Source organism: Alligator mississippiensis, chromosome 3 (assembly GCF_030867095.1).
Source record: "Alligator mississippiensis isolate rAllMis1 chromosome 3, rAllMis1, whole genome shotgun sequence".
Classification (NCBI taxonomy): domain Eukaryota; kingdom Metazoa; phylum Chordata; order Crocodylia; family Alligatoridae; genus Alligator; species Alligator mississippiensis.
In genome coordinates, this window is record NC_081826.1 from 272089439 (window position 1) to 272109755 (window position 20317).

At 42.4% G+C, this 20317-nt stretch overlaps 1 protein-coding gene across 3 annotated transcripts in view; it reads right to left on the bottom strand.

Annotated features, from left to right (window-relative positions):
* Positions 1 to 18956, bottom strand: part of PARP8 (poly(ADP-ribose) polymerase family member 8) — a 199321-nt gene extending 180365 nt beyond the window's left edge. The window contains exons 1-2 of one of the 3 annotated variants that reach the window (XM_059725191.1): positions 18438 to 18956; positions 17883 to 17937 (exon numbers count right to left, since the gene is read on the bottom strand). In XM_059725191.1, the coding sequence (XP_059581174.1) occupies positions 17883 to 17937; positions 18438 to 18528 (146 nt within the window). In that variant the 5' untranslated portion in view covers positions 18529 to 18956. Of the gene's footprint in view, positions 1 to 17882; positions 18376 to 18437 lie in introns of those variants that run through there. The other 2 variants (XM_006264431.4, XM_019496117.2) reach the window with 2 other exon arrangements.
* Between the last annotated feature and the right edge of the window lie 1361 nt (positions 18957 to 20317).

Below are 20317 nucleotides of genomic sequence, written 5' to 3' on the forward strand. Positions count from 1 at the left end.
GCATGGCTGGGCCAGTGCCCATACTCACAGGAGCAGGGTGGCAAAAGATGCTGCTCAAGGGGTGGGAGGGGCCGTGAACAGGCTACCTGACATGGTACAGGAGTTCCAGCCCAAGGTGGGGGGGCAGGGGGGGTGCCAAAGGCCTCCTCTCCTCCCCCCTCCATCCTGTACTGGGGCTGGACTCACTCCGCTACTGCCCACAAGCTGGAGCCGCTACAGCCACCACACTCCAGCCAGAGCAATGCGAGGGCAACTGGGGACCCCCTCTGGTAGAGCTGGAGGGACAGGGGGTTGCAGGTTGGGAGCAAGGCACAGTAGCATAGCCAGGAGGGTCAGGGGACTGTGGGTCAGGAGTGAGGGCACCAGCCAGGCCAGAGGGCCATGGGTCAGGAGTGAGGGCACTGGAGGGCCAGGAGGCTGTGGGCTGCGAGTGGCCATTAATGTTTACAAAAGGGGCCTGATACAAAAAAGGTTGAGAACACTTCTGTAGACATAGATCTTGGAATTCCCTATATGCCTCCTTTGGTCCCTAGATTTCAAATTTTTTTCCAATTACTACAAATACACATATGCACACTTTTTAATTTAGGGTACTTGGTTTTTAATTGAAGCTGAATGCATGTGACCGTGTGATTCAGCAGGGTTTTCCCATCTGTCAGTCAAGCTCAATAAATGTCTTATCTGTTGGCTCCATCAGTTAGGATTATGATTTGTTCTGACACAAAGGGAAAAAAACGATTCAAATGATGCCCATCTCACAGCCACAGGATGTCAGTCCCTAACCCTTGTACCCAGTGCCTGAAGCATGTGGAAGAGTGGCAACTATCAGGGGAATGAACTCTTCATACTGACTTCACTCTTCCTGCCAAGAAAGACTCTATGTCTCAGATCAAAGTCTTCCTGATAAAAGATAGTACCCTGAGGTAGATTTAACGAGCCTGATTCTTCTCTTTCATCTGCTTTTTCACCAGTAAAAAAATCAGTTTACCAGTTTACAGCATGGCTTTTCAGTGGAAATAAAACCATATCTATTATACAAATTGGAATAAAACAGGGACAGTTCCACATTTGACTGGACTTAGGTTGAGAATATACTGTTTTTGCTATATGGTAAAAACTTTAAGGGGTTATTGTGATTATGCCCAAAAAAGCATTACAAGCTTAGGACATTCAGAGTTAGGGTTATACTACCATACAACTGCTTATTTACAGTTCATGTTGATTTTGATGTTACACTCTTACATTTTCTATGCTTAATATAGTGATTAAAATATGGTAACCAATGAGTTGTTAGTAGTGTCAGTGATTTTTAAGGATGTAGTGGATAATGGTAGGGCTGTTCAACTGGCACATAAGCAGAGGTATAGGTGACTGCATAAAGAAACATTTTTATTATTGCTTTGTGGCTTTATTTAAGAAATGTTCAGAGATGAGTTACTTCATCCAACTCTTTTATTTCAAGATCCAAAAATAATCTTAAAGCATTGCTAGGATTTGGAACAAAAACATTAAAAACTGGAAATTATTTTTAAACCTTTCCCATGATTCATTCTTAGGCACAACTGAAATCTTAATCAGATTTTTTTTATCATTTCCTGAATCACAATGGTGCCCAGGTTCCAACTGCAATTATTTCAACAATGTTACAAAGAGAGAGATTTTCTTCCAGCCACCCACATACTAGACGCATCAGAAACAGAATGACGTGCAACACCAAACATGTGATCTAAATGCTTAAGTACATTCAGACTCTGAATTATACTGGTAAAACTTCTCAGGCACTGAAAGCAGGATTTCTGGATGTAAATGTAATCTAGAGATAGCTTATAAAAATTTGATCTATAGCTATCATGTGTTTTTAAACAAGCTCAGTTCAATTATTTAATAGAGTACTTCATGCATCTCCAGTTCTTCACCAATGGGTACATACCAGACTAAATTCAACTAAGGTACATATCAACTTTTTGCAGCGTAGAACTATATGCTAAGCACCTATGGAACGCAACCTGGCAGAAAAAGAAGCTGTGTTGGTAGAAAGTAACTGCAACCTAGACATCACTGGTGGGGAATACTAGGGAGGAAAATGTTTGTAATACTGGATGTAAAAGTGGCATGACCAGGTCAGCCACAAGATGCACTGAGTGAATAGTGTCCTCAGTAGCCTATGCTAACTGAACTCTGGGTGCAACCTCTAGCTGGTCCCAGGTGGCAAACCCTAGGGGAGGTTGGAAAAAGGAAAATTACCCTGAGAGTAAAAACTTCACTACAGCCAGAATGATTCAGAGGGTGCAATTTATATGTCCTTTCTCCAGCTTAAGTGAATCCATCCCCATCTCTAACCTGATTGTAAAATACATAAATGTGCTAATTTAACTGTAACTATTTTCATTTTTACATTTCACATGATATATAAACATGAACTTAAGCACAAAAGTTAGTTTATTTAGTGCAATTTAAAACATGTATAGCATTTTTAGCAGGCTCTTGCTTTAAATAGACTATATAAAATTATGGGCCAGACCCTCAGTTGCTGTCTGTACTTGTGGCAGGGAAAAGTAAGTTACTACCACAGTGGGTGTAAGTAGGCATGATAATCATGAACTACTCCTGATTTTTGTAATCTATTATAATAATTTGCTTAACTAACGGCAATGCTCCTGTTATGTGAATGTTCTAAGCTCAGCCTGGGAACACAGCAGACACTATAGAATCGGGCATGTCAGACCCATAACATGTCTAGCAGTGGCTTTATTTGGTGTTTTACTTGAGAATTTAAACAACCCAAAGTGCCCTTGGCTGGTTCTGCAATGATTTGGTGGCCAGCTAGGAAGAAATTTCTTCCTAACTCTAGATGATGATCAGCTTATGTCCTACAGCATAAAGATTAATAGCCTTTGTAATTTTTATTCTGACTCATGTAGCTGCGACTCCTACTCTCTTCATATAAAGCAAGTGCCTAATCCTTATTAGCCTGCTATGATTCTGGGGCTTTCCAATCATTCATTACTGCCTTGAAGCCAGACGGTGCCAGTTGCCAAGAAGTATTTACACTTGATACCTCTGTGTGTTTGCTGTCCTTGACAAAGGCCAGGTTTTGGCTGAACTGTTAGATCAATTTATGTTCCTTCATGCCTGAATAAATGGTAACACTTTCCTCAGTGTTAATTCTTAAAATATCTATTTATTGATGTTTAATACATGGACAGCTTAATGCAGCAATTATGCAGAACAAGAGGGATAATCTGAAACAAACAAGATCCTAATTGGAAGATTTAAATTTAGGTACAACATAGCCTGTAACAGATTTTTTCCCTTTGTATATTGGGGTTTATAAAAGGGAAATGCAAAGTTGTAAGTGGAGCGTACGAATTTATTTTAATTCACCACACCCAATTTAGGAAGTTATACAGAGGAACTGTCATTGTGAAAATGAAGAGATAAACCAACTGAAAACAAGAGCAATGTGATTGGATAACAGTATGCAATTATAAGTTCCTATTTGGTTTACAGGATTTAGCAAAGTGCACCACATTAAAGAACCAAATTTTGGTTTCATTCTATGAAATCTTAATAAGGTTAATAAAGTTGTGCAGGTGTAACTCAGACCACGGTTTGGCCCTGAAATTCTCTTAGCAGACATACTCTGTAAAGTGGCACATATAAAAAGCTAGGATAATGTACCAAATGTTACACTGCTTTCAGCCCAGGAAGATAACTGTGAAATATATGAATATATGAAACCGTGATAAATATGAAACATGAATTTAGCTTGTACATATGTTTCTAATGTGCACATATGAGGCCAAACACTAAACATGTCTGAAATACTTGTTGGCATCAATTAAGACCTTTGTTTGTTGAACAAAATCAGTGTATAACATCTATAGGAACTTGTTCTCAGTTGTTTCTCCTGTATTGCTTTCAACTCCTCCAAACTGCGTTTTCTCCTCATTCATGTCACATGTTGGATCTATAAATGATCACCTTTGGACATGTCAAAATTACAGCATACCCAAATATAAGTGATCCTTCTAAGTATAGAATTCTGAAGGACAGTTAAAAAACTCTAGTAAAAATGCACTTCTCTCCTACGGTTTATCTATTTTTATATAATAATATTCCTGATCTTTATCTGGCAACTTCAAGAGAGCTATACCAACATAAACAAGTGCTGGATCTGACCTCACATCTATAGAACCCCCTTATATCAATAAAAACTTATATTTTTTCAATAAAAGAAGGGTCATTCTAAGAATGTTAGCTGATTGCCCGTGAAGCCTATACTATTGTAGTATTCATGTTTATGGTAGTACTGATGTGTTTTTCTGTTTCATGTGCTTTTTATGCCTTAGAAAGCTATTTATGCCTCTGAGATAATGTGAAACCTCCTATTTGTACCCTCTGGAACTAACATACAGTAAGATGACTAAAACTCTCATTGTTATTTTCCAGTAAAGTTAACATGGACTCTTTCAAGCATGTTCACAAGTTACTCTATTTTAGGAATGGCCATTTTTATTTTCAATTAATGGTTATATCTACAAAATGTTTTCAGGCTATTTTAGTCTTCAGTTTGAATCAGCATTAGATGTTAATGTGAATGACAGATGAAAGATTTTTCATATGGCCTAACAAATTATGTTCTTAAAAAAGAATTCAGTGACGTCCTGATGCTCAGACACTAAGGCTGAAAAGATGTAAAAAAAAGGCATAGTTTTGACAACTGGCCTTCTGTCACTGCCCTCTGCAGTGACAGGAACTTGATAAGAATGCATGAAAAGAAGCTTTCTTTGATAAATTGCAGGTCTCCCATCATCTAGGAAAGTACTCAAGAAAGAGAACGGTTCAACAACGATGGCAATAATAAAATAAGAACCTGTACTTCACAGCTCCCCCAGTGTGAAAAAATCAAGTGCATTTTGATTTACTGGAACATGCAGGGCCAAATAAAACTCTCAGCAATACTGCTGTAAATGCAGGGATAGTTCTGCTCACATCAATGTAGTTATTTTGGATTTATAGCAATGTAACTGAAATCAGGAGCTGGCCCCCACTACAGATTTTTATGTTATCAGAATCCGCCTCTGTTTTCAAGTGCACCTTCCTGTTTTTAATCTTACACAAAAGTATTAGCAATTTGTTTCACATCTTCACTGAACATGGATGACTGAGAGCTCTGATCAAAGGTGATTTTGTCAATATTAAAGAAGAAAAAAGAAGGAGCACAAGGAGGGGCAAGAACAAGAAATAAAATGTTCCCTTCCAGCCCTATGATTCAATGATTCCATGTTTTGCAGGAAAGTCAATGATCCAGAATGCCATCTCTAGCCTGTAGGCTATCTTCTCTATGTAAGAGCAAGCATTCTCCTCCATAAATGCTATATTGGGTGGGGAAAAAAATCAGTTGGATAGTGCAAATTGTTACAAACTGGGAAAACATACCAAGTGGGGTTATCTCAAGATCTATCCTGAGTACTACTCAATGTCTTTGTTAATGATTTGGGGGATGAAAATGCATATAAACTCTGGAAGTCTGAGGCCAATACCAAGCTAAGTGAGGCTACAAGAACATTAGAGGACAAGACTGGGATTCAAAAAACTCTCTCACTAAATTGGACAATTGTCTGAATTAAGACAAATTAAATTCAATATAAAAAGTACTACAATAATGAAAAAACATTCAAATACATAGATACAAAACGGGAAACAGCCAGACAGGATGCATTCATGCAGAAAGGGATCTCAAGGTTTTAGTAGTTTACCAACCCAATTTGAGTCAACATTGTAAAATGGTTGGGGAAAAAAGGCCAGCGACCTACTGGGTGTGTCATTCACAAATCACAGGAAGTGATTCTTCCACTTCATTCAGTGCTGGTGTGGCCCTGGAGTACTGTGTCCAGTGTTTAGTACCCCACTTCAAGAAAGATGTGGACAAATTGGAGAAAGTCCAGAAGAGAGTAACAAAAATCTCTAGACAGTGGGATATATGAGGAAAGTCTGGAAAAATAGGATTTTTATTTACTCTAGAGAAGAGAGGACTGAGCGCATTTTTACACGTGTTCCAGGGAGAGGGGACACTTTAATTAGAGCAACTCCAAAGCCATTCTAATTAAAGTGCCCAGAACGTCTCACGTATCAGCGTCTCCACACTTCAAAATGGCAGCGGGGGTGCTTTATCTCAAGCTAGTTGAATGAGCTTTAGTTAAAGCACCCCCACTGCCATTTTGAAATGCAGGGATGCTGAAACATGAGACATTGATGCTGGCTGGAACCCAGTTATTACTATACTCCAGCAGACTCAAAGAGGGAAGGACAAGAAGTAATAGGTTGGAATTGCAATAAGGGAGATTTAAGTAAGATATTAGGAAGAACTTTCTAATCATAAAAGTGATTAAGCACTGGATCAAATTACCTAGAGAGGCTGTAGAGACTGACACCAGCAACTTTTAAGTGCAAGTTAGATAAATGTTTATCTTTGATGGTTGTGATGGGGAGGATCCTGTCTTAAGCAGAGGTTTGGACTACATGATCAATGAGATTCTTGTAAGAGTACTGCAGGGTGTTGCTCAACAGTACCACTCTTGTGCGTGCAAACGTCTACACATGAGTCACAAGATACCCAGATATTTCAAACAGGAATCCATAATATCAAAACCATTCTGGAACCTGTTGCGGTCTTTCTGAGATCTCTGCAACACAAGAACTGAACTTACTACTTTTCCATAGTCAAAAAATAAGTGAAAAACAAATGGCTAGCATTCTCCAAGAGGTGACTTGAGTCTAACAAGGTTGAGAACCACTGGCTTAGACTGTCACCCTGACAAAAATGGAACTTTTTCGTTAATTATAAACCACCTGAACATCTTCCTGATACATTTAGTTACATGAGTCATTCCTGTGGAACCTTTTACATCTGAACAATTCTTCAACCTCTTGAGGGTGAAATCCAGAGGACTTGCTAGAGATTGGTATTGTTCCTCCAGTTCTTCACCTAAGGCAAATCCCCACTGAGCACAGTAGAAACCTGTCTCAGTAAGGATTAAGCAGAAATTGTGTAAGAGACTAAGCATTTGGAATTCAGTACCGATGATCCACGCTCCACTCTGTGGCCCAGGCAGGCACCATGCTTCCAGGAGCCATATAAGAGGGTGGTCACTCCACAAACACTCTCCACGTGATAGCTATTTTCTTTTAGCTGGCTTGAGTAGGGGTTTGCAAGACCACTGCTCACTCCTACTATGATCTATCACAGCTAAAGCAGAAATGGTATTTACAGTTCCTCCTTTTGCTAAAGAGGCATGATGACAGATCCAGAGCTCATCGAAGTTAATGTGCATAATTTCAATGAAAAGCAGGTTAGAAAGATCCTAGCTGTTCCCTTCTTCTATATAAGGGTGCTGTATAATGTGCCCAGGGTTGTTGGTTGTAGCCATGTTTGTCTAAGGACATAGGCAGGTAAGGTTCTTTGGGTAGATTTACCCAAAGAACCATATCCTGTATAATGTGCCTTTAATTCCTTCTGCTTATTACCCTGCCAAAGGGCTGGATGCAATCTGACAGTTATTTGATTACATCTGAATCTCCACAAGTTTAGCAGTATGGGCTCCATGTACTCTTAGAGACAGTGGACATGTCCACATGTTCATTAATGCACAGTAGTTACTGTGCATTTAGTTTAGTACTTGCTTAATGAAGTATTAAGTAAATGTGTAGTAACTACAGTTACTGCGCAGTAGTGCCAGTGCACAATTTTTTGTGCTACTTACTTCACAGTAGCCTAATAACACTGTGCAGTAGTGTATTAGCAGAGTTTCTGACTGGCATGCTACTGCACAGTGTTATTAGGCTACTGCACTGTAAGTGTCTCATGTAGAAACACCTACAGGCAACAAGACCTTTACCTGCTGCTGCTAAGAGGCTCTGACCTTGTCTATGGCTGTGGACAGATTTAAAGAGGTTTTGTGTTACAAGTGGGATGGCTGGAACTTACTGCATGGAAGTGCGTGTCAGTACATTGGATTCAGCTGTTTCATCTGTCCACTTCTATCCTGCAGCAAAAGAGAAACTAAACTACAAAAGTTTACCCTGAAATGAGACAGGGGGTAAATCACTGCAGTTTGGTTTCAAATTACCATAGGATATAGTGAACAGATGAAACAGTTGCAGAAGATCAGCTGTAATACAGTATAGATTTAAAGCAATTCAGCTATTTGTTACATCCTTTATATGTCAATTTCACATGGCGTCTCCACTTCAAGAAGTCATGAGCCTTCACAGAGGTCTCCGTGCATCACGAGCTCCTTCCCTTTAAAGCAGAGGCTGGCACAGTGGAGTCCAATGCAACCTACTATAAAGTTCTACATTTAGAATCAAATAATTATCACATTCTTGCTGAGATTATAGATACATTAATTCTTCATAGGTACATACACTTCACTGTGACGTATTTATGCTAAAGCAAAAAATATTTACTGGAAGTTTATAAGACTTATATTACATACTGTATTTAGGCAAGTACTACATACACCTAGCCCTGCAAAAAAATCAGCCCTTCAATGCAGGCATGCATATCTTCACCCGAGAAGCTGGTTTTTCTTTGATGGAACAGAACAGTGATTCTCAGCCCAGATGTCATGGCACCCTGTGGTGCCTTGAGGCCTTTTCAAGAGTATTTCAGGGTGCCACAATGTTAACACTGTTTGCCACAGTAGAATTGCTCTGCAATCAAAAAACAAGTGAAGGTAAGAGCTGCCATTTTCCAAGCGGTGCCTTGAGTGGAACAAGGGGTACCTTGAGCCACTAAAGGATGCTTTAAGTCTAAAAAGTTGAGAACCACTGGAATAGAAGCAGAGTGGAATACAGCAATCAGACTCTGTGACTTAGTGATGCCAATGGCTGCCACTTCTCCCTAGGACTGCAAACAACAGGGGCAGAGTCCTATGTTAACCCACTCGCTGCTGCAGCACCCTAATCTTGTTGCTGTCCTGCCACTCCAGGAGGTTTCTGCTGCTTCATCCAGACTGTGTCCTGGGATGCCACACTAGAGAACACTCCACATTTCCAGGAGGACTTACTCTGTCATGACTCTGGACAAATCTTTTTTTTTTTTATACATTCTGCCTTCCTAAAACAAGATGTGTTTTTTTTACCTGGAGGCATAAGGTATACAGGAAAATATGGAACATATTATTTACAGTTGTGAGAAAGCTGAATTCTGTAGTTTAAGATGTGAGTTGCTTTTAGCGATTGTAATTCATTAAAGGAAGTTATTTGATTTTAAAGTATTAGATTTTCACACAAATTAGAATAACTTAACTCTAAACTTCTTTACATTCTGTATAGTGTCCAATCCAGCAGGAAAAAAATGCCAACTGAGGACTATCTTGAAGTCCTTATGCACGAACACTAAAAAATAATTGACATTAGTGTCGTCTAATGGGAAAAATCAGAAATGGCATTGCTTCCTATACAGACAAAAGTGATCTAAATGGATTTTGTCACGGTGCACTCAGCTTTTAAATGTTTGTCTTATCATATTAATACTTTAACAATGACAGTCTAGAGGTCTATTTTTAGGCACTTATTGTGTTAAAATATCTGATGAAAGCAGAAAGAAGCTGTTGAAAATGTGTTATATATGCATTTCAAACATTTTTCCAACTTACATGTTTAAGTTAGAACAGTTGTGCTCAGCTTTTTGGCCCTATGTGCCAAATGAGTGGCACAGGGGTGGTCCTCAGGCCATATGGAGCCTCATTCACCAGGACAGGGCCCAGTATCATTCCCTTTCCACCCCATGTGCCAGGATTTAGCCCCAGGGGCCTAGTGCCATCCCCATGCATGGGGATTGGGACCCAGGGACTTAGAACCACCCGCTCCTGCCACTGCATGACAGAATGGAGACCTGGAGTCTGGTGCTATAGACAGTGCCACCCTTGCCAGACCCTGTATGCTGGGATCCAGCACCCATTCCAGTGCTCAGGGCTGAGGGCTCTCCATAGGTCTGGACATTTGGCAGTAGGGGATCAGTTCCACCACTCTCCTGCCAACCAGTTTCCAAACCCATAAGAAGCCCCAGGGGCCAGATGACACAGCACTGTGGGTGAGCACCTTGGAGCCAGAAATGTTCAAACCATGATACCAAAATTTATGCATCCGTGTCCATTGTTTAGAACCAAAATAAATAGTTGGATTTTCAGAACAACCACACAGTAACTCTGGCTTTAGTGAGGACTGCAGATGTCTAGCATTACTAAAAATCAGGCTACATATTTAGCTGTTTACATACAGCTTCAGGTGCCAAAATGTAGACACTCAAAATCTATATATTCTGTCTTTGGCACTTTGCAAGAAGAGTACAGCATATCAAAATATCAAACCAGGCACTGATATACATAAATTAAAATAGATTATTGCTTTACTATTTTTAAAGATTATAACTGACAGGGATTCACTTTACTTCAGACATTAATAGGTTTCTAATAGCAAAGCAAGAAAGATCTCCAAAAGAACTAGGGACTATGAAAAAGATGAACAGACCATTAAAAAGTGAAAGTGAACAAAGTTCAATTCTTATCTTCCCTAATCCTTTAACATTTGCAGTTGTTCTTTGCAGTGTTTTATTTGTTTTTAGAATTAATCACTTAGGTTAAAATGCAACTATTCTAAAAGCACCTATCATCTAGGTATTATTTAGAACAAAGCTATCCAACAGGGGTTTACCAATAGAGATTTTTGGGGCCAATACCAATAGACGATATTTAAGGAGGCATATCGGCTGATATCGATCCGATTTCCGATACAGCTGCCTCCAGCTGGTAACTCTGGTGTGGGGGGAAGGGGAGGGGGAAGGGAAGGGGCATGGGGGGGCCATATAAATGCCCCCACGGTGAGGGAGGGGGCAAGGGCAAGTTCTGCCCAAGTGGGGCAGGCGGGAGGGGGATAATGCCACAGTTCATGGGGGAGGTTCCTGCCACTGCTTGCACCCTAGAGGGGCACGGGGGAGGGGGGGGTGCCCCCCAGATCTGTGCAGAGTGGGCAGGCTGCAGCCAGGGCTGCGTGGGGCTCTTCTCAGCAGGGACTGGGCTTGTAGCATGCACCGGTGGCATTGGGAGGATGCTGCAGCCACCCCAAATTTGCTGCCACTCCACTCCCAGTGCCACTGCCATCAGCTGCTTAGTGCAGCCCCGGCTCAATGCCCCACCTCCACCCACACACCATAAAGAGCCAGGGCTGCGCCGCTGCAGAGGTGGCACTGGGAGTCGAGTGGCAGTGAAATATCTGGGGTGGATGCAGTATCCTCCCAGCACTGCCAGTGCCCAATCCAAGCCTAGCCCTCACCAAGAAGAGCCCCACACAGCCCCAGCTGCAGCCTGCCCACCCCACTCCACACAGATCCCACGCGTACATGCCCCACCCCCGTGCCCTCCTGGGGTGCAAGCCGAAGCAGGAGCCACAGCTCCGACCCCTCCCCCCCCAACCTGGGCAGCACCTGCCCCTGCCCCCTCCCTCACTGCAGGGGATGTTGATCTACGCCTCCCACACCCCTTCCCTCTCCTGTCCCCTTCCACCACCTGACTTACCAGCTGGGGGCAGCACTCCACACAGCCAGCTCTGCTCCTTGCTGCTAGACTGCTGCGCTGCACTATAAAATCACAACCCCACTCCCATGACTATTCACCACACCTATAGTACAGGCAACCCCTGCCAAGGCTATACAGCACACCCCTCGCACCCTTGCACCATACACTTGTGACACCATCCACCCAAGCTTCTCTATTCCACATCGTACTACATGCCCCAGGACCACCCTCAACTCCCTGTGCTACCACACTGTCCCATACCCACTGGGGTGGAAGCAGGAAGTGTCAGCCAAAGGAGGGAAGGGGAGCCCAGAGACTCCAGCTGCTGTTAGAGCTGGAGCAATGGAGAAGAGGTAGCCAGCAGGAGCCCGAGGGCCACAGTTTAACCCCCTGTGGGCCACAAGCCACCAGTTAGACAGCCCTAATCTAAAAATTGGTTGCATTAAAAATATTCAATAGACACAACAATTAATACTAAGTAGTAGGGATGAATAATACCATTGGGCATTTACCAGGTGGAAAATACATGGTTTTAAAGAAAAATTTAAAACTGAAATAAAATCTTGTTTAAACCTGACACAAAACTGTTTTTAAATATCTACTGTTATGGGGCTATATTCTTCCACTGCATGTGTAGAATCCCTAATGAAATTCTTGAGACTTATGCGTGAAAATAAAAGGCAGTAGCAAGCTATGGCCTAAATGTGTTAAATCCAAACAGCTGCTTCAGACTGCAGGTTTATCTTCAGCATTCCAGGGATGTGCTCTCCCACCAAAAATGTCAATCTGTGATACACTGGGAAAACGAAAACAATAGCTGACCTATAATTTATTTGGTATTGTTTTAAATAAAAAATGACTACAGGGTACAAGGCTGTGAATTTACTTTCTAACCTTTGCTGCTATAGTATGGATTGGTATGGGTGAAACAAATACATCCTCTGAGTACTGAACCTATGACCCACGAGGCAATGGGCAGGAACCATCTACTAGGGAAGAAGAGAGTGCTCTAAGTAGCAATAAAATGTCAATCACTCACCTAATAATTTTCTCTTATTAATTCATAAGCAAAAGCAGGGCATTCACAACAATAGGCTTCAACTGCCAGTGACTTTCTCTTCTTAGCTAGCTTAGGTAAGCACTGCCACTGACATTTGCCTTCTACCTTCAGATATTAATCTTTTGATCACCCATGTGAGAAGCAGAGGCCTGAGCTATCATCTCTGATGCACTGAGGATTATTTAGCACCTCCTCTCTTGTCTCAAGACTTATTCAATATTGTACAACTTTGTTATAGCTCTCACCACAAATAAGACATTTAGTTCATTCATGTAACTAAATGTACAATAGAAGTAATGTTCAGTTCTCATTGCAACTTTGAATGAAGCCAAGTTTCAAAAGCTCAAAATACTTAGTGAAACAAAACTTCTCTTCTGGGCACAGCTCTAGTAAATTAATTTAAGCAGGCTTTGGGATAGGCCTAAAAATCAGGTAAAAACAAAAACTGTTATTAAATCAATTTGACTCAGACAATAAGTCTTCTACCCCACTGAACTGGGACTTTCGGTACCTAGGTTCTGTGCTTGGATCACTATTTCTGTTATATGTGACAGATCTCAGGAGAAGTGAGCCATGGTCTTGCAAGCCCCCCACATTAGGCAGCTAGAAGAAAGCAGACATCAAATAAAATGGTTGTGGAGCAACTCAACATTTTCTGTGTGACCTGGGTAAGTCACTTATCCTTTCTGAAACAAAGTTCCTCATAGCAAAATATTTCTCTCTCTCACAGACAAGGGGAATTAATTCAGTTTACATGGTGTTCTTTGATACTACACTAATAAGCATCATGGATAAGCCTATAAATAAAAGTCTGAATTCAAATGTTCAAAATCAAAAGTGTTTACATTTTGCCACAGTTTTAAGAAAAAGCATGGACAAAATCTACTCTTAGGGCTGTATGATTTTTTCAGATCAATTCCAGACAGATGTTCAGCTTTCTCTGCATGCATGGAGCTGCCACTGTTATCATTCCACTCATGTAGGAAAAACACCACATCCGAGTCAGACGCTGTTGTGCAGCCTGAAGAAGAAATTTTTACCAACAAAATTAATCTGTGTTTACTTCTCATAGGCCTTCCCTAGTTCCTTTTTTAAAAAGTCCCATGAAACAATTAAGGATTATTAAAAGATGTATTCCTCATTGTCACTGACAAAGGGAGCTTCATGTGATATCTCACTGTTGACATTATCTCCTTATTTATCATTTAAAAAGGAACATCTTTTAGGTCAAAAAATATTTCTTTGTAAAAACCATGTCAAATTATAAAGTAAAAACAAATTCAGAACACCGTGCAGTTCCTGTACAAGAGTGACAGATCAGCATTTGTGTTCATTCTGAAAGTACTGGCTTTTTGAAGACCCAGCGTGCCACAAAGGGGGTCAGTTAGTAGGATAGGAGAAATAATAAGGAGTTCGAAAAAAGAGATTCTTGATACGTTAGCATTAGAATATCCTTTTAGTTCCTGCAGTAAAAAAACATAAAAAATGAAGCAGTTTCTAAAATTCTGCCAGGAGCAGTTAAGTGAGAGTAAATCTTGCACAGTCACAGCACCTGAATGAACACCTCACTTTATGAGAAACTTCTCTCAACTTGCCTACTGCTTTTTGAAAATGAAATTAAAAATTATTATAAACTGTTAGATGGTGTGCTTCATATTTAGTACTCACATTATACAAAGATGTGTTTCACTAATCTATCCCTATTATAGCATTGCTAAACCGGCAAGTACCTCAGCACTGTCAAACAACTCTTAATATTTTAGAAGTGTGAACACATCTTATTTTAGAAAAAATTGCCCAAACAAGGCCTAAATGATTACTTGTGCCTCATACAGAAAAAAATATTTATAAGAATCCATGAAGTACAAATGTTTGTTTTTACAAAGATTTTTCCCTCCTACTTTAAAAAAAAAACCCAAAAAACCCTCAAATGCTGGCTCTTTTTTAAGCATATTTATACCTTGGCTAAATCTTTCTCATACTATTTATATAATATAACTACTCCATAGGGACATATGCTGGAACTATTCCACACACAAGAAAACATTCTTCTGTTGAGTTCAATGGGTATTTGGTATATGCAATAATAGCTAAGTCATGCCCTTAGGATGAATCTGTACACACCATAATGTAAGGCAAAATAACTCAGTTGAAGCACAGCATATCTGCACAAGTGAGCTCAGGATCAGACCTTTACAATCTGTTTATCAGGAAGTGATTATGTGTTATCTTTTTGATAACTCAGTGAGAACTATTAGCATGAGACAGATCAGTGCAGTTCCAAGAGGAAGCTGTAAAAATGCATAGGAAAGGGGAGAATATGTGCAGAGAAATACTCATAAGTACAAACTTTTGAACAATTAAAAGAAGTCATGTGCTCAGGTCCAAGTGAAACAGCATTCTTCTACTGCTATCCATTGAGCTCCACTGATTCACAGCAGCTAAGAAGCTGGCTATGAGTGCGCTAGTTAAGACCACCATTAATAGACTACAGTGGACAATGGGTACCTAACAGTATGCTGAGAAAATCCCCAGATCTGTTTAAGTTGCTGGCATAATAGGCCAATCTTTATATGAGGGTGAGTAGAAACATGGCAGCAGTCAACCTGGCAAAAAAATAATCTTCTTAAACATCAGCCATTAAACATGTCTTGTTTCAGCTATTTTACTCTTGTACATAGCCATTATGAACAAAGTAAAACCCACCTATTCACTGACATTTCAGCGTCCTGATCTCCCTTACAACACATCTAAGGAAAGCAAAGCAATGAAGGATATGTTTCTAAATGTGAGTACAGAATGCTATAGAACTGATAGCATCTTGTAATCTTCTCTACAGACCATTCCAGCTTAGTCATTAAAATCTATTTCTCGGTATAAAGATCCAGTGTATATCCCATTTCCCATTACTAGACAGCATGTTGTGTTGCCAGCACAGAAGCTATGAAGCTATCAGACTGAGAGCAACTCAGGTAATGGTATAAGTAGTATCAGCTGATATTTACTCTGCTAGGTCTGGTGCAACCTTAATAAAGGTTTTAGATCATAAGGGCAATTTCTGCCTGCAATGGTCAAAGCATAATGCCCCTGGGTTGCAGGAAATCAATAACTGCAACAACGTAGCAGGAATGAGGTCAGTGGCCAGGCTTACAAAAAATATGGCCATAAAGTCCACATAGATCTTGGGAGGAAATCTATCCCCGAAAAGCACGTGGCAAACCACTATTATAATCTTCTATGGAGTCTGCCATTATGGCCGCCTAGCTGTTTTAAGCCCTGGTTTCCGGGTTAGATCATTACAGAACTACATTCTTGCAACTATGCACAGTTCCCTTCAGCAAAGCCCACTTGCTCATGCCAGCTTGACGTATGAGAATTTTACCCTTTCTGTCTTAGTAAACATTTAGACTCCAATAAACCATGATGCCTATGCATCTCAGTGTGCAATGGAAATTATAATTTTTTTTTTAAATCTGAGTAAAGATAAGAAGTCAATGTGAAGCCTTTATTTTAAGCAACTGATTATTTTTAAGTGTCCCTAAAATGTCAAAAGGAAGGTAACATTTGAGTATGCACCATGTAACCTACTTTCATCAATTTCTCTAGGAACAGCATTAGGCTTTGAGTTCTATATGAATTTTCCACATCTTGCAACTACTTTCAGGGCAGCAGTTTGCCAAGCAATTGCAGAGCCTGCTAAAACCATGTATTATAACTTCCAGATGCCGGGGTGCAAATGTAAGAACATCCTAAAACTTTCATTACTGTAAGTGGAAGCATTTCTATAAATCTAGTTTACTTTCCATTCCTTGCACAATGTCACTGTTTTTACTTCATTCAGCTTGAACAATGGAACTATAGTCAGTCAGTTTCACTTCCTGATTTGACACTGCAATGTTTAGGCTACAAGCACTGCACAGGCTTGTTTACCTCCAAATTAAGGTTGCCATAACAACAATTCTTCTAGTATAAACTAGTCTTACTGAAACTTGTTTTAGAACAAAATTAAACACAACAAATTTTAAAATTAAACTCCTTAATTTGGGGTTTAAGCAACCTGCTAATACTTTACTTCTACTTTCACTCCTGGCCTGTTTGCAATGAAGGCAACTGGAGTTTTTCTACTTCCTTCAGTGGGAATGCATACAAGCCATGATTGTGATAAATAAGCATTCCTAAGCGATTTACAAACTTGTGTACAACTACCACCTTGGCTCTGTAAGTGTACTGCCTGAGCCTATGCAGAACCTCAGATGGTGTCAAGGGAGCTCTGCTTGGGGGGTGCAGGGGTTCACCTGCAAAGATCAGAGTACAGAATAAGGCATTTCAAGCCAATGTGTCCAGGGAAATGAAATTCCGAGCTGTTAAACAGACCCAAGCCAAAAGACCTCTCTGTATATATGGTAAGATTAGAGTAGGTGATAAAAGGTAAATGACAAAAGGATAACCTAACAAATACATGCAGAATAAACTCAAGAAACAAACAAAACATTTCCCAATGGTTGGTTATTTAAAATATGTTTTCCTTTAAAAACAGAGTTGCATGGAACCCAACCTAATGAACTGCAGCTGGAGAACCAATACAACTATAACCCCCTATGTGAACAATAATAATTAATATTCATACATATTCAACTCAATTTGTGAATAAACTAAAGAGTGCTTAGCAGCAATATTCAATTGTATGTTCAGTGTTTTAAAGATGGTTATTAGCATCATAAACTTTAGTGACATTTACATGTCATTTCTCTACACTTTTATTTGATGTACTGCAAAAGATCTTGCATCTATCACTGGACAAAATGCTGTGATATGAACTTCATATGAATTTGTGCTGATGTAATACAGTAGAATGTGGCCTATTTTCCTTTGTTGGCCGCCATGATCATTGTAAAGCATGCTAACACCTTGCATTTGAGGTTCTGCTTCTTTCTCTTTCTCATTGAGTTTGCTCCTTGTGATAACTCTACACATGGACAGAAATAAAAAATGAAGACAGGGACTGAACAAAGCAGCACTCAGAGGAATGATGCTCTGATGACTAGCCTCACCCCACTGATCACCTGTTCAGACGCAAGTCTTTTTCTCACGGGTTACTATTTATTCCTTAAGTGCATGTTAATAATTCGCTCAATATTTTGCTATTGCAAAAGAAGAGGGTGGGAGAGAGAGAAAAGGATGTTATGGAGACACAATGCAGAGAACCGGATATGAAGAGAATCCTTATTAGAGAAAAGTACCTTTTGGAGCCTCCGATGTAGGTGAAGGTAAAGGTGGAGTCTGAGTACCTGAAATCTGAAATACAGAAGTTGCATTATTTTCAGTTGTCCTTCCCCCCCATCTGCTCTTCACACGGGTTAACAGGCATCGGAGGAAGCTGCAGAGGGAACACCCCCCCACCCCCACCCCTCGCAACAAGTGCCCCGGTGCTATGGCAACGACAGGAATTTCCATTGTCAGTGACGGCAACAGGCAGCAACAAGCCGGGGCGCTGAAGGCGAAGCAAGCGGCAGCCACCAGCAGACGCCGAGGCAGGGGCAGGGACAGGGGCAGGCTGGGGCGTGCGGCGTGCCCGCGGACCCGAGCGCAGCAGCCCAGCTCCCTCTGCGCCCCCACGAGCTCCTGGGGGCAAAGCCCAAGCCCTGCCCAGGCATGGAAAGTCCCGCACGGATGCACATCCTGCTCCCCCCCACCGCCTGGATCTGCCTCCTCCAGCCCGGGCGGCGGGGGAACTGTTGCACCCCCCCGCTCGCAGAGGCGGCCGCGGGAGCAGGCGGAGCCCGGGCAGCCCTCACCTGCAAACAGGCAGTCCTTGTCCGCCTTGCACTTTTGGATCACGACGTCGATATCCTTCTGAATCCGCTCTTGCCTTGAACACATCCCCATGCAATGAGGCCCCAGGGGAAAAAATAAAAAAAAAAATAAATAATAATAATAAAAAATAGAGGGCTCCGCTGTGCGGTGCGGTCTGGTCCGGTCCGGTCCCCCCTCCTCTTCTCCTCCTCCTCCTCCGCTCGGCGGCGATTAGGGGGATGGAGCCGCGGGAGCCCGCCCGCCGCCGAGGGGAGCCGGCCGGCTGCAGGAAGGCGGCGGCGGCCGATGTTGCATGCCCAGGTGTGAGCGCCCCGGTGCCGCCGCCGGGGGTTGCAGCCGGAGCTCGCCCGCCCCGCACAATAGATCCCGCTGCGGAGGCTGGCGGCGCCCGGAGCCGGCAGAACAGCAGCACCAGCACCAGCACCAGCGCTGAGCACGGGCAGGCAGCGGGCGCGGGCGCTCCCGGAGAGGCCGCCGCTGCTGCAGCGCCGCCGATCCGCAGACCCTCCCCTCGCCGCCGCTCCCAGCCCAGACACTCCGCCCGCCCGCCGCACGCACACGCGCCGCCGCTCCGCCGCCGCCGCCGGGGGGGACCCGCGGGCACCGGGCAGCGCCGTCTGCGGGGACCCCCCGCCCCGAGGCAGAGGCGCCACCGCAGATGCTGAGCGAGACCAGCAGCGCCCGGCCGGGCCAGCCCCGAGGCACCGGGCTGGGGGCACTAGGCGCCCCCTGGCCCTGGGATCCAGTGTCCCCTTAGCCCTACCCCGGGGCAAGGAGCTCACTCAGTCCCCCCCCCCCCCGCCCGCCGGCTCTGCTCAGGCTGGATGGGAGGGCCTGCCCCCCTTGCCAGGGGCCTGGGAACTGCCCCCCATCAGCAAAGACACCCCTTGGCCTGCCTGTGGCGGGGAGAGGGAAGCCCAGCAAGGCCCCTTCTTTCCATCCTTGCTGCCCTTTCTAGGTTTGGAGCACCTGCGGGGGCATTCATCACCTGTACCACAGCCCCGGGGGACTGCCTGCCCTAAGGAGCAGAAAGCAGTCCTGCTGCCAGGCTCGACTTCCTCAGGATTTGACCCCAGGTTATTTTTCTTTCCTCCCTGCAGGTTCCCCTGCCACCTTCCCTCCTCCAGAATCCTCTGTTCCTATGAACTCACCCCCTTGTCTTTCACCTCACAGCCTGTCCCCTAATTCAAACCAGCCGTGACAAACTAAGGGTAGGTTTGTCACCCATCCCGCATCCTGCTAGCTGTATATCACATCCCTTCAGCGCCGTTGGTTGACAGTCGTGTCTGGGAACTGGGAAAGCTTCAGTAAAAAGGATTCTGTGTTTGCACAGTGCTTTGCAAAATGGATTCCTGATCCAGACTGGAGCCTCTGGGCACTGCTACAATGCAAGTAATAAATAATCATTGTAATGTAATTCAAATGGAATAGTTAAGCCTAACCCCATGGCTGCAAAACCAATTACCTTCCATCAGCCTAAGCTCTAGGTGAATAATTCATAACAAATAAATGGGTGTGAACATAATAGAAGCAGATTTGTTTAAAAATTCAAGAATATTCACAGATATTTTTTTCCAGTCTTCACTGAGCTCTAATCAACTCCTATAGATTATTCATTATGGAGCACAATTGCCTTAGTGCTTTTCCAGCGGATACGTCTGTATGAATCATCTAGTGTTGATTTCATAGGCAGGAGAATAAATGTGATCCTTATTTTGTTATGTGTTTTAATTATACATGATGCATCATGATATTTTTCTGATATAAATTACATACAAATACATCATGAAGGATGCCATGTTACGCTTGCTCCGATTTGTGAATTAGGCAAGGGAAAAAATTGAGAATCTGTTGTTTGAAA